At 38.3% G+C, this 14,881-nt stretch overlaps 1 protein-coding gene across 1 annotated transcript; it reads left to right on the top strand.

The window, feature by feature from the left end:
* Positions 1–1,280: 1,280 nt before the first annotated feature.
* ARHGAP11A (Rho GTPase activating protein 11A) lies at positions 1,281–14,809 on the top strand. Its single transcript, XM_050898071.1, is given in 13 exon segments — positions 1,281–1,409; positions 3,994–4,064; positions 4,396–4,492; positions 5,026–5,276; positions 5,840–6,000; positions 6,104–6,250; positions 8,031–8,105; positions 8,766–8,933; positions 10,174–10,309; positions 10,662–10,770; positions 11,570–11,717; positions 12,132–13,205; positions 13,208–14,809. Coding segments are annotated over 13 exon segments (3,033 nt in total). The 3' UTR covers positions 13,675–14,809.
* Positions 14,810–14,881: the final 72 nt, after the last annotated feature.

Here is a 14,881-nt window from a genome sequence, read left to right as displayed (position 1 = left end):
TGTGGTATTCTCTTTCTCTCAGTGAAGTAAGACTCACTTTAGAACTAGTACCAGAATATGTATAAAGGAAAAGCTGGAAAGCTTATTTTTGCCTCAGCACTTATTTCTGACTCTACACAGAAAGATTGCATTTCATTAATTTGACTGTTATTAACACTTGAAGAGTTATTTTTGGAAGAGAAACTTAAAAAAACCACCAAAACCAAAAAACAAACAAACAAAAAACCCCCAAAAAGCAGTTCTTTCTGTAACAACATGGTGCAAAACCCCAAATGACACTCCTGGAGAAGGTGTATGAGAACATAGCATGGAACAGGTAAGCAAACCCAAACTTAGAAAGTACAAACAAACCTGGTGCTAATGGTTTAACTGCCACTTAAATTGTGAATTCTGGTTTTGTCCACAGAAGATGAATCATCTTACATGGATCTGCACAGACCAAAGCTAATGCAGGAGAAAGCAACATCACTGACGAAAGTAGATGTGAAGATCCTTCGTCTTTTTTCTGTCCCAATATACGACTCCATTACAATCAAGTGAAGTTGGCATCGTGTATTCATTCCTGTTTGAAGAATTCAGTTTATTCACAAAAGCGCGGTGGTTTACGATTTTAAACAGAAGTTTATTTTCGAAGAAACAAACAAACATTTAAGTGAACAATAAATCAAACCAACCCCACGCTTGGCAACACTGGCCTGAAACTTGCTGGGGGTGAGGCGAAGGAAATGCCGCGGGTTTAGTGGTCGAGGACCCTCCCGCTTGCTGCGCCTGTTGTTCCATCCCAGCTGCCGGCTCGCTCCGTCTCGCACTGCCCAGAGACCGGGCAGCCCCCCCCCGCAGCGCTCAGCCGCCCCCCGACGCCGACGCCACCCAGCAACCACCCCAGGCGCTCCCGGCAGACGCTGCCCCCCCCCCCCCCCGCGACCGCCATAGCACCCCCACGCTGGCGGCCTAGAGGAAGGGCCTTCAGGTAGCCAGCGCGATCGCCCGAAGGCGGCGCGCGGGGCCTTGGGAGCTGAGGGAGGCTGAGCGGCGGCGCGGGAACCAGGCGCCGCCGGGGCAGCCCCGGCTGGCCGTTGGGCGGCTGGGGCCTGATTTCGAATGGCAAGCGGTCCAATCAGAGGCGCGGGCGGGGTAGGGCGCTGGGTTTGAGCCAGGCGGTAACCGGCGGCGCGGGAGCGGGGCCGGGCCGGGTCGGGCGGTCGCGATGGCGCTGAGCAGGGTCTGAGGGGCGGCGGGGGTCTGGGGAGCGAGAGGTCGGGGAGGCGGCGGGCGCTGGCATGGCGGAGCAGAGGCGAAGGCTGGTGCGGCTGGCGGTGTTGGAGGAGCTCCGGGCCTCTTACGGGATTAAGGTGAAGAGTGGGAGCTGCCTGGCGGCGACCAAGCAGCCGGGAGCGCCGGCCGCGGAGGTAAGGGAGGCGGTAACGCTGCGGCGCTCACGGAGGGCACCCGATTCCTTGGGCCGGGTAACGGCGGCGCCCGGCGCTCCGCCGCGGCGGGGTGGGGGAGGACGGCGGTTGCCGCTGTGGGAGCAAAGCTTACACAGGTCCCGGAGCTGGTCTTCTGTCCCTGGTGAGGCCGGGTGGCCACCGATTCTGGCATCAGTTACGTTACCGTAACGCTGTTGCTCCTCCAGTCCCTGACAGGGCATAACCCCCTCTCGTGGGGAAGCGTCTTAATCCCTGCAATGGGGAAAGTCGTTTTTTCCCCCTTTTTCTCAGCGAGCAAGTGCTCCAGGCGGTCGTCAGGATAGCGATGTTGTGATTTAGTAAGATAATGGTTTAGTGATGCTGAATTCCCAGCCGCCCCCCGCCCGTTTAGGACCTGAATGTTGCAAGGCAGACCATATGGTGAACGAAATGTGTTCCTCTTTTTGTTAATGTAGTTGATATTCTCTCAAACACGCATGCATGACTTTGGTCTATGCAAGAGCTTTTTACACTTTACTGTGCTTAATGTCACTCACTGTGGAATCTACATCTTAGTCATTGCATTATTTCTTGGAATACATAGCTACTGTGTAGTTTCTAAAAGCTTTATGGCTTTTATTTTACTTGATTCCTTAGATTTTTTGTTTGAAGGGCTTTATTTGTGTGATTTCTTAGTATAAGACATGACTCTGGGTATCTTGGTACAGACAGATCTGGCCTTGATTTGCCTGTGCTCTGACAAATTAAATCTGTCCTCTTATCTTAAGTACCTACTTTGAATTCATTGAAGGAAAAAAGTGTGGTTTCTGTCTCAGGACTCTTATTTAGAACTAAGGTATCATAATGGATGCCAGTTTATACAGCACTGATGTCCATTTCAGAACACTGATCTTCTGATATACTCTAATTTATAAAGCATGGGCCATTATCAAGTCCTAAACAAGGTCACTGTGCAAGTGAAATAGCAGAGAAATGAGCATTCTCAGAATGAGCTTTCTGTAAGGCTGAGAAGATATTACGAAATGCTGCAGTAACCCTTGGTAAATATAAGCCAAAGAAGTTGCGAAAACACATGCTTGAGTTGGGTTGTTTGGAAAAGGAGAGAGCAAGAGTAAAGTTAGAATTAGTTTCTTCCCCCTTGTCAGTATCAAGCATATAGTTCTAGACTTTTTTGTTTTCCATTTGAAGGGAAAGTAATAAGAACTGTGAATAATATATGTATGTCATAATAAAAGGAGATGATATAGCTGTCTGTAGTGCTTAAATTTTATACAAGGAAGAAAATATATTTAAATAACAACTGAGCAAGGTAGGAAAAGGTATAGAATAACATTTATTTTGCCGGGGGTATTCTGTTTCTATTGTAAGGGAACAGACATAACTTTATTTTAAGAATTTAAATTGCAGTTTCTGACATTTCAAACAAAACCTGGTAAAGTGAGGATATCAGTTATGAATTTTAAATGTTGAATTATAAGCCACTGTAACTCTCTATTACATAATCTTGTAAATACAGAAAAACATTATATCTTGGAGTTAATTTTCTTTTTGTACTTTTAGTAGCAACCTGGAATACAATGACAAACATATGTTGCTTCTCTTTCCTTATCGCATTATGCTTGTTTTCTGCAGGACAGATAGGCCCAAGGTGGCCTGATGGGTTAGTTATTGATTAACTATTTTCCCAACATGGTCAGCACTTTGAATTTCAGGTATAAACGACCAAGAATTTGTATTCATCTCTGATAACAAGTTGGGCGTGATCCCAATCCTCTTCTGGTTGGGGGAGGGGCTGACTTGCATGTTCTGTAAATGTAAATAGAAAAGAGGTGGGATAAAGAAATAAAAGTACAAGTTGTTACATTGAAATGTGGGCTTTTATAACTGAGACAACCGTGCAGTAACCTCAGATAAACATTTTTTAAAAATGCTGTAGGTGAGCATCAGTAGTAATGACTGAAGAAATTGCTTGTTTTCTAATGTGTAACAGATACTCTGATGTCTTGCTATGAGGCAATAGAGTTGTTACAGTTTCTTAAATACAAGTGCTAAATATGAGAGTTCAGAACAGTTTTCTAGACTATTCTGTTGAGTTTAATCCTCCCTGAAACAGCAATCTTGAGTGCCTCAGATGAAGAAAAAATTACCTAAAAAAAAAAGTTATTTCAAATGTGTTGTGTTCATTTTTAAGAAAAATAGGATTTAGTCAATTTGAAAAGGTAAGGTGAGATTCCAGAACAGTCTGTTTAATATCCGTACTGATTTGGGTGCCTTATAGGAAAACTGACTCCTTGTAAAATAAAAAGTGCAAAACACACTGCAGAAAACCTTTCTATTCTTTCACAGTAATCTAGGGGTGTTACCTGTAACTAACTAGAATCAGCATAGGCTCAGATATCTAGAGATGATAGTGCTTTTCATGACAATACCTCTTATCTGAAAGACTTTGCTTTTGTCTTAACTACACTTCTGTTTGTTCTTTGTGAAATATGTGCTTTTCTGTAATATGTAGTTGGTAATCCTATCAACTTTTGAATAACATTAATTGAATTTTGTATTTTAGGGTAAAATCTTTGGAATATCTTTTCATGCATTACCGCAATCACTTGTGCCAGAATATGGTTATATTCCAAGGTAAATTAACACTGTGTATTTAGATTTACGCTTACTTTGCTCTCTTTGTAGTATTGAACTCTTGTCAGAAGAGGGAACATAATATTTATTCCAGGACTGCTAAAGCTTATGGGGGTTATAAGAATAGTTTCAGCTGGGGAAGGAGGGATGCAGAAGTTAGATGGGGAATTCAGAGCCACAGCTATCATTCAGTTGTATTTCTTTATACAAGAATGTCATTGGGGAAAACTATCCTATATCTTAAGTTTTATCTATTTATCATGAAATAGTTTTTCTCAGAAAAACAAGCTTCATTCTGAGTATCAGAAGTATGTTACTGTTTTTTCATCAGCTTTCTTGTTGATACTTGTGGATATTTGGAAGAACATGTTCATACTGAGGGACTCTTCAGAAAGTCTGGATCTCTTGTTCGTTTAAAAGCTTTAAAGGTATTCTCTAAAGCCTCTCTTCTTTTTACTTTTTTTTTTAATGAGCCGCATTTCCCTTGATCATCTGCATGTTTTAGTTTTTGGACTCTTTTTGGTCATATTCAAGTTTTAATATTAGAAGTAGACTGGTAACATTACCTGCTTTAGAAATGAGAGGAGATCTAGTCAAGAAACTGGTGAAATTTTGGGGGGGGGGGGGGGGATTTTTCAGCTTTCCAGATGGTGAGAAATCACTTGTGACTGAACAAACTTGTTAGCAGTTATGCACACTGGATACTCTGAGGATATTTGTTTAGCAATGTTCTCCCAGAAGGATGCGTACATGGGAAACCTGTAAATTAACACGTGGTCTGACAACATCATCTGTGTCTCTTTGTAGATACTGTAGTTAGGTAAAACATGACAAGGTTGAAATCAAAAATGGGGAAGATGTGACTGTCTTTTCTGATACGGACTAGAGGATTAATGCCTAAACTTAGAAATCTGATGGTATGTTGAAGACTTCAAATCATGTTTCTTATGAACAATTTCAGAGTAAACTGGATCAAGGTGAAAACTGCCTCTCAGCTGCTCTGCCATGTGATGTTGCAGGGCTTCTTAAACAGTTCTTTAGAGAGCTGCCAGAACCCATCCTTCCACTTCACCTGCAGGAAGGCCTTTTCAAAGCTCAGCAGCTGGGAAATGAGAAGAAAACTGCAACTGTGTTGCTGTCGTGTTTGATGGCCGACAGAACAATTGAAGCTTTGAGATACTTCTTCAACTTTCTGAGAACTGTGTCCCTAAGGTCAGTGTAAAGAGAGTGCTTGTAAACAGCTCCCAATTCCTTTAACAACTTCTCTTTCCAGGCAACTGCTGTAACTTTCTGTAAGCGGTTTGTGACTTTAAACTTTCTTATCTGCAGTCATTCACTATAATTCAGTCATAGTCTTTTCTTCCATAAATCAAAAGTGTTTTCTTTATGAAACTTTATTTTGCTGGAGACTTGACTTCGTTCCATTCTTTCATAGCTGTATTCCTCATTCTTCTTTGGAGAGCAAAAGGAGTGACTGATAAAATTAACATAATCTAACTGATATCTTGCATTCCCAAAACTGACTGGGGTCTATAACCTCTTGATTTCAATAACATAGTCATGCGGTTACCTAGCCTGGGGTCCATAAGTCTACACGTTAATCTCAGTATGTGAGCACTCAAGTGAATGACTCAGTTTTTTGTTTGGTTTTTTTTTTTAACTGCATTTGTCTTATTTGGTCTTTTTTCTCTCCACTGCTTATGTCCTGATAATTTGTGTAAAACAACAAACAAACAAAACCACCAACAAAACCAAAAAACCCTTTTCTCGTTAAGATCCAATGAAAACAGAATGGATAGCAGTAATCTCGCAGTGATTTTTGCTCCCAACCTCTTGCACTCGAATGAAAATGAAAAGATGTCAGCCAGTACAGAAAAAAAAATTCGCTTGCAAGCCGCTGTTGTGCAAACACTTATTGACCATGCAGCAGAAATCGGTAAGATGATAAATGTTTATCAAAATGTCTTGTTTCACATACTTGTATACAGCTTTTCTTTTCAACTTTTAAAATAACTTAAACCATTTCTCAACTAATTCAGGACAAGTACCAGAATTTATCTTGGAAAAGATTCCTGCAATGTTAGGTGTTGATGCCTTTCAATCTACTCCCTCACTGTGGGGCCACGAAGACAGTGAAAATGAATCTCCCAGTGAATGTAAGAAGAGGAGGCACCGAAGTGTTGGGGGTAGGTATGTTGTGTGAAAGTTTCAGCAACTAAAATAGAATTATTTTGAGACTTCGGGTATGCCGATCTAAGCACTTGCTTCTTCCACAAGCAGAATAGATGCCTGTGAAATTTGTTGCGTTTAATTTGCAAAATCTATATAAGACTTCAGTAATCACATCACTTCATTGTATATTTACTCTGAGTTTATTCTAGTGTGTCTGTTGTCTATCAAAGAAGCTATTTTGCTTGTGTTTGGATTTGTAAAGCTAGATTAATGTTCCAGCTTTTTGTTGAGTCAACTTCAGATCCTGTTCCAGAACACTGATAAAGTAAAGTTGGGGGGGTTTTGGGTTTTTGGGGGGTTTTGGGGTTGTGGGTTGTTTTTTTTTTTTTGCTAGTTTTGAAATTATACTTGGACACACAGAAGTATTGCATGCTTTGGTAAGCCAGGTCATGAGAAAGCAAGGATGTAAATGGCTTGTGTGTTTTGAATTAGAGTAACTAATTTGTGTTTTGAAGTGTAACTGAATTGGATATTATTGGATACTGTGTGCTCTGATATCATGGATCTGTGGTTTGCTTTTTTTTTGTGCAGTTCAACTATTCAATAGGGTTGGGGTTGTTTTGGTTTTTTTTTTTTTTTGCCAAATATAGACAATCAAATGGTATATTATCTGTTCTTCTGCATTCTCTTTGAGGAAAAGCTATGGAATACGTATGCTTGACTTGATTCAAATCCACTATAACACTGATCTTTTATGTATTGCTATAAAAATATGAGTATGTATTTAGCTCATGTACCTGGAATATTAAACCTGACAGCAATTGAAATTAAGGCTTTATTATGGTATATGTTTATCCAAGGCACGTGTTTTTTTTGTGTAATATACTTTTCCACTCTGAAGAAGGGAGATCATCCTGGAGTTGCAAAGTGGTAAATGTTTGTGAATGTTAAAATTTTGAGGAGAAGCAGTTAGAATTTGTTAATTCTGTGGAATAGGTTCTGGTAGTAGGCAGCTTCTACTTTCTCCAGATGTAGTAAAACATAGTAATACTACACTTTATCTATTTTCAAAGATGAGTTTTTAAAAACTACCTGATATCTACCAGACACCATAAAAGAAGTACTGCAGGCTTGTAGTTTGCTAAGCTTTACTATGAACACATGGACATACAACTGTAGGTTGCAATAGCACTTAATAAAAATACTTCCATTTTACACTTTTAAAAGCAGGAAAAGCAGTAAAACTTCATGCATATACTCTGCTGGGTTTAATTTTGCCTTTAAAAAAAAAACACAACACCACCCCAAAACAAAAACACATAGAAAAGTTCTACATTGTTTCTTTGCAAGACCAAAATTTCATACTTCTATTTTGGCCTAACTTCAAAGCTCTAAGAGCCGAAAAGCTTCAAGACAACTGTCCAGTAAAGTGAGAAACTATGTGAGACTTTCTGTGAGAGACTTCAATGAATGCCTTCTACGTTTGCCTACAAAAAAATCAGAAAGCACACAATTTTATAATGACCAGTAGAATTTTCTACAAGAAACTTCTGTTGTCTGTGTATTAATCTTTTTTTTTTTTTTAAGGAAAATAGAATTTTTCAGCTATTGTGAAAACAACAAAAAAACATGTTGGTGAGGAGATCTGGAGTATAGTTTTCTTTACATAAAACAGCCATGTAAACTGATTTTTTTTATTTCTCTCTGAAAGAATACAAGTTAAACTTGAGTTGAAAATAGAGCAAGACAAACTTCATACTTAAATTTGATTGCTTGGTGTGTCTTGCATTTCAGATATTGTTAGTGGAGCATTGAATAAATTTAAATCTAACAGAACACCCTCCACTACACCTCAACAAGACAGAAGCGGTAGGTATTGGTGTATTTGTACTAAATAAAGCCCATGCAGTATCTTCTGGATTTGTCAACTATATTCCACAAATTTTTTTAACTGAAGAACTATAACTTAGTTGAAGATAAGTAATTACGTTTGAATTGTTTAAAACTTTGAATATAGATACATATTTATTGAGGATACTGCATTTACTGTAGTTCTTGGAGCAGCTACAATCACTGCAGCAGCGGGCTGTGTGGTTCTAGGATTACACAATTGAACTTGCGCTTTTTATCTAATGCACACTAAGGCTTCAGTGCAGTAGTGCAGCATTTTATCATCTTGGGAATGAATTTGCCAGGACTGAAATTCTTTCACTCTTACTCTCTCTTAAACTTACAGAAGATGACTATACTTTTTTTTTTTCCTTCTTCCTCCTAATACCTATATTTTATTAATGTGTGGTTTTGGATTTTCCTTTCTGGTACTCTAACTTGCAAAAAACCAACAAAATAAAAAAACAAACCTTAAGCTATACTGATTGCTTTGCCTATTCAAAATGCATGCACTTTGGCTAAGCTTTTACAACAATTTTCTTTCAGAGTTTAAAAAAAAAACCCAAACAAAACAACTGTTTTTTAGTAAACTCTCAGCCTTTTAAGCTGTTATTGCAAATTTGGTTTTCTTAATTTCAGTTCTTTCATCGGTGACTCCAGTGGTTCTTACTCCAAGTACCAAGCGTAAACTTCCAAGTGATTGCTCTCAGGGCTTGTCCAGCAAGAAGAGACGATCTTTTAAGCATGGTTTTGCTTTTGAGTTGTTACCAAGTAGCATTTTTAACAGCAGCTCAACACCAGCATCAGGTACAGTGCCTTCCTTTTTTCCTTGCTGCTTGAAGTGGTTGTTTATGGCTTTTAATTTAAATGTACAGTCTTTTCCTCTTCTTAGGCAGTCATTGACAATCTTCACTGAACAGTGTTCCTTGCACTGCGTTCCTGTCTTACTAAATGGTCTATGTTTATGTTCATCAGTGACTGTCATGTTACATAGATTGAGCAAAAGCAAAATTCTGTTTCTTGTTTTCTATTATATTAATCTCTCAAATCTGCAATCCTGATGTCCTTTTATCTTTTTCAGTCCCTCTGTATCACCTAGGTTATACTCACATTTCTGTCTTAGCACACAAATCCATGAAGACTGCCTACGCTTCCAACCTTTTGAAAGTTGTAGCTGCCTTCTGTCTCCTAAATACTTAAATAGCTGGTCTTAGCTCTGTGTGAAATGTAATTGTTGCTATTGTAAAGATTCTTTCTTGAATCCAATCACCTCTTGTTTTCTCTAGATGCTAAATAATCTCAAAATTCTATAGAAAAAGTTTTACTTTTGTTTGACAATGCTTTAATACCACTTCATTCTACTAGAGTGCTTCAAACTGTCAGGCTCTTCTGCAAATCCTATTTTATTTTTGTTTGGTTCCTTAATGTGCTGCCAACCGAAGTTAGAGTAAAAAGAAATTTCTAGATTGGCTCTGTTTGTTTTGCCTGAAGATCAATTTTTTTCTCAGTTGAGTGGTATAAAACTTCTTGCTTTTGCTTATCAAATCATTTCATACTCACTACGAAATTCTTGTTTCTGTGGATAAACAAACCAAAGCAATGACACTTTCTAAAGACAGTAGTAATGCATCTGTTTCATAAAAAGGTTTAGTAGAATAGCAACTCTTTCATTTATTGTTGCTTTAACTGTTCTGGCTAGGTATGTAAAAAAGCACACTGCAAATAATGTTAAGACTGAATCTAACTTTTCTTATTAAGCTCTTAAATTTGATCTGATGATAGCAGTGTGGAAACTTAATTGAGGTAGTGATATCAGTAGCATGCAATTGATTGCAATCCAGCCACTTTTATGGATGCTACAAGCAACAGCTTCATGTAATATTAAATAAAAGTGGAAGTCAAAGAAATTTCAAGCCAGCACTCCACAAAATAAGCAAACAAATCTGTGCTGCTTAAAAATCTATTCTTTATTGTATTAACTGTTAAGTCTTTATCTGAAAAAATGTGACTATTTTAAGATCATGTAAATATGATTTTGTTCCTGCAGTTCAGTTTGAAGCAAGCCCTTGTGTGTCTCTTGAGTCATCACAAACCTCATTGTCTCCTTCAACTGGTAGTGAAAATCATCTGTCTAGTACAGGAAACAGAAGAAGTAAAAGACATGCAAGCAAAAAATTATACAGGTAACTTGCCTTAACTCTCAGAAACTAAAGATAAATTGGAAAGGTAGGTCTAGACCCCTTGACTAATGATGTGTAAAATCTCAGTCTGTCTTTAAAATGATCTTTTGGTGTTCAAAACATACCAAATTTTGATAGTGATCTTAAAATCACCAGATCTTCAAATGTGGCAAAATGGAGCTCAAAACAAAATAAGATCTGGTATAGTAGCCTGCTGTGCCTCTCAAAAAAGCTTGGCAAGAAGGCAATAGAGGAAGTACAACTAGAGGAAATAACCATAAATACGTGTCAGGATGTTTTCACTGCCCTCCTAAAGAGTTTTTTATGTGTCACTTCTTCCCCTCTGTCCTCCCAGGGCTGAATCAGGAAAGACAGGTTGTTTTTCTCCAAAGATTAGCCGAAAAGAAATGGTTCGTAGGTCATTACGCTTGAAGTTTGGTTTGGGGAAAAGCAACAGAGAAATGGTAAGTATTCTGCTTCTAACCTGGTGGTCTTGTCACTGTGCAAATTTTAATCCTAAGTTTTGGGCAGTGCTTTTCAGTAGCAGGAAGGACTTATTTGGTAATGGAGGGATCACAGCATAACTGGGCCTGCTATCAAGTACAAGAAGCCCTAGGTTTATTTTCATAGCAGTAACTGATCAGCTTGTACTGAGTTCGGCTAGGATGGGGCAAGAGGCTGGGGGAGGGGATACCTGGGACAGCTGACCCAAATTGACTAAGGAGCTATTCCATGCTGTATAATGTCATGCTCACCAATAAAACTGAGATGGGGAGAGTTTTTGCAAGGTAGCCACTGCTCAGGGGCTGGCTGGGCATCAATCTACTTGTCGTGAGTGGTTGCTTTTGCATCACTTGTGGGTTTGGGGTTTTTTTTTGTGTCCCCCTCCCTTCTTTTGCCTTTCCAATTCTCTCCCTCATTCTGCTGGGGAGTGGGGGGAGTAAGCAAGTGGCTGGATGGGAGCTTACCTGCCAGCTGGGGTCAACCCACCACGCTTGTGATCAGCAGGCCTTACAGTTCCTGAAATTCTGATATTACAGAGGCTATGCACAGAATCACTATGTTCAGAGTGTGGTTAAGCCTACCTTATTGCAGGTGGGTGTTCCCTACCTAGGTCTACAGAGAATCGAGGGAAGATGAAGCATGGCCAAGAAAAGGCTGCTATGGCTGACTTGCATAGCCTTTTCCTGGAGGTTCCTCTGTAAATGAAATTCCAAATTACAAGTTTATTTGGAAGTAATTAACACCTTTTGTTTGTTCAAGAATATTGTATCAGGATGTGTGGCTGGTAATAGATCTGAAAATATTGGAAGGCGTCTTGCAAGTCAACAAGGTTTGGAAAGCAGAAGTGAATGTGCAAAAAGAGATGTACTCTTCAGCCCATGTGTAAATGAAAAATTCCCTAAGAAAGGTAAGTATCTAACAGACTATATTAGATGGGGAAAACTTTTGCTTTTGTAAAGTAAAAGTAACTTTATGGATAAACGTATGCAAAAGCAATTGGATTAGAAGTGCTTCTAGCTATTAGGACAAAAGTTACTTGAATGTTAGTGGCTCCTGGGGAAAAAGAATCGGTTTAGGACAGGTTTGTTGTGTTTCTACTGTATTTTAGTAGTTCTCTTTTGTTAGTTAAGCAAGATGAGATACGTGATTTCAGTTCTTTAATACTACGACCTTTTTTCACATCTCTGAAACTTAAGGGAGTAATGGCATCTTTAAATTCAGTGCTGCTTTGATAATTAGGTTTTTTTAGCAAGAATTTTGCCTATAATGATCATTAAAATTGCAACGTATTATTCTTAAACAGTGTGATATTTATTTTAAGGTTCAAAGAATGTGAGCAAGTCCGAAGAAAACTTGCTAACTCCAAAATGTCACAATAATGTTCACCGAATGTCGTGGAATAGTCCTACTGGTACGGATTCTCAGGCGATCAGCAGGAATGAGAGAATTCTGCCAGGACACCCTGAAATGGGAATCAGTTCTTCAGAATCTGTTTTGATATTTGGAAAGCCACCAGTTGTTCCAGATGAATTCAAATCCACAACTGTAAGCAAACAAGACAACAGCTTAGAACTTTTGCTTTGTGAAGAGGAAAGTAATTCAACTGCAGAAACATTACTGAAAGTTAGGCAAGCCTTCTCTGCATCTGGAAGTAATCTTCACAATTTGATAGGTGATACAAAATCTTCCTTCTCAGATGTAGCAGGTGAAACATTAAATGAAACTCTGTGTCTCACAGGGCTCAGTCCAGAGAAAGCATTGTTAGCTGAAGAAGTTTCTGAAAATCTAGCAAATACAAAATCCAGAGAGCTGTTGCACCAATTTAATCTATCTTATGCTATTGATAAACAGCAATCAAAAAAAGATGAAATTAAAATTTTGGAGAAAAGAAACTTCAAAACTTCTATTGAGATTGAACTTCAGGTCCCAAAACCAGATATGAAAACAGAACTTCCTGTGCCTCAAGTACTGGCCAGGGAAGACAAGCTGACTGTTCAGAACAGTTCATCAAAAGATGACTTAAACAAATTGGATTCCTTCGAAAGAAAAGAGGAAATAGAATTAACACACTCACAAACAGTTGAAAACTGTATGGTAAAATGCTGTAATTTGGGAGAAGATACTGCTAAACTTTCTGTGGCAGGACAGCTTCCTGCTTTGCAGTTGCCTAAATCACAAAAAGAAGTAGGCAACCAATACTTGCAAGCTGAAAATTCTGATAAAACTTTAACTAAAACATCAACTGTTTCTGACCACGGAAAGGTTTCTGACCACATACAATGGTTCAACAAACTTTCATTAAATGATCCAAGTTCTGCAAGCAAAACTAAACCACCTCTTAAGTTTCAACGTACTCCTGTTAGACAGTCTGTAAGAAGAATGAATTCCTTATTGGAAGTAACAGGCTATCTGTAAGCTCTCAGCTGCTTAAAGCAAGTGATGTTGGTTCACCACTTGTTAAATCTTTGAGCTGTGATTCTGCACTATTCTCCTGCACAGAAAAGCCCTCAAAGAATTCCGTGGCTTTGCCACTCAGGAGTGAAAGTACATATGACCAAGTTTCTATATCTCATAAGCAGCTAGACTTAACATCCAAATCATGTTGCAGGCCGTTAAATCTATCAGACAAGCCTGATGTTTCTGTCAGAACTGCTGGAATCCACGAACAGAAAGCGACTGTTCATCCATCAAAGTCTGTTCTAGAAGATCTAACCAATCACGAAACAGTGAAATCGAGTTTAAAAGTTAATGCAAATATCACAAGAAACGATCCAGGAAAAGAAAGAGTTCGTTATAGAGGCTCTCCAAAGAATCCAATATCTAAAGTGAAACTGCTACCAACTGCAAAACCAGTAGACTTATAAGATCAAATAAGATGGCTAAATGGGCTTATTATAACTCGGTTAAACTTTGGAAAATTTAAACTTGTATGATTATTTTTTTTTAGCTCTAATTATTTGTATTTTTTGATTTATTTTTTTAACTTTGAGTCATGGACTTGTACAAATAACAATTTGTTTTATGTTGAGGTTTTCTTCATTCGCTGAAACTTTGTAAATGCTAGTCAGTTCATCCAAATGAATTTGACTTCTAAAACAAAAATAACCTGTTTTTACAAATGTTTATGTTAGATCTCATGTTTGATTATCTCCGCTTCTAAAAGCATGCTGTATCTCCCAAAACAATTTTTGCAGTATTTAGACTAAGTACCAAGTTTTTAAAAAAATTCTCAGACATTTAAAACAAAACTAACAGACATGTGAAAGAAAATGTCTTGATGCTGGGTATTGGTAGTTAAATTTATTTACTTCTTAGTTTTAAATGTATTGTAGCACTACTTTGATATTTAAGTTGGACCTTACACCAGCTCTACTTCTTTTGAGACAATGGTTTTTATTTCTGTTGGAGTACATTGGGAGCATATTTTCCTTGTTGAGTAGGTAAATTAATTATATTTTGACGTGTACACACACACACTGGAGAATTATTAGAACACATGGAAAATAAATGTGCGGTTTATTCAAGAAGTGAAAAGTCTTAAAACTTCATCCAGCAATGTGTTCTGCAATAGGTACCAAGTATTTTCAGTTTTGAGCAGTAAAATATTTTATCTTAATATGAAAGGATGGCTTTAAATTATTTTTAGAGCAATAGAATAGTGTTAACTAGATGGTGCAGAAGCAGGTTTTAGGTGCTGATAATGTTGCAAGAGATGAATGTAAGAAGCCATAGTGTGTTAAGAGTTGATTTGCACAAGCAAATGTTTACATCTTTTGGAATTAAAACTGTTTATGTCTGTCATCAGTTGTAAAATTATTTAAGAGTAAACACTTGAAACTGTTCATTCGCTTTCTGTATGTGCGAATTGCTTATTGGCAAAATGTAAGAGCTGAAAGCACTGGATAATTTTGGTTTTAATAAAACCATTTTTTTTGTCCCTTTTCAGCCTGTTCTTCTATAATGACTTAAAAATTTAGATTATGTTGTCACATGCAGACTGTGGACATAAAAAATGAGTAAGTCTGAAAATACTGAAGTCGGAAGTGATTCTGTTCTGGCTCTCCTTTTTGT

Source organism: Gymnogyps californianus, chromosome 5 (assembly GCF_018139145.2).
Source record: "Gymnogyps californianus isolate 813 chromosome 5, ASM1813914v2, whole genome shotgun sequence".
In the NCBI taxonomy this organism is placed as follows: Eukaryota; Metazoa; Chordata; class Aves; order Accipitriformes; family Cathartidae; genus Gymnogyps; species Gymnogyps californianus.
Note: the sequence above shows the minus strand (reverse complement) of the source record. Positions and strands in the feature narration are given on the sequence as shown.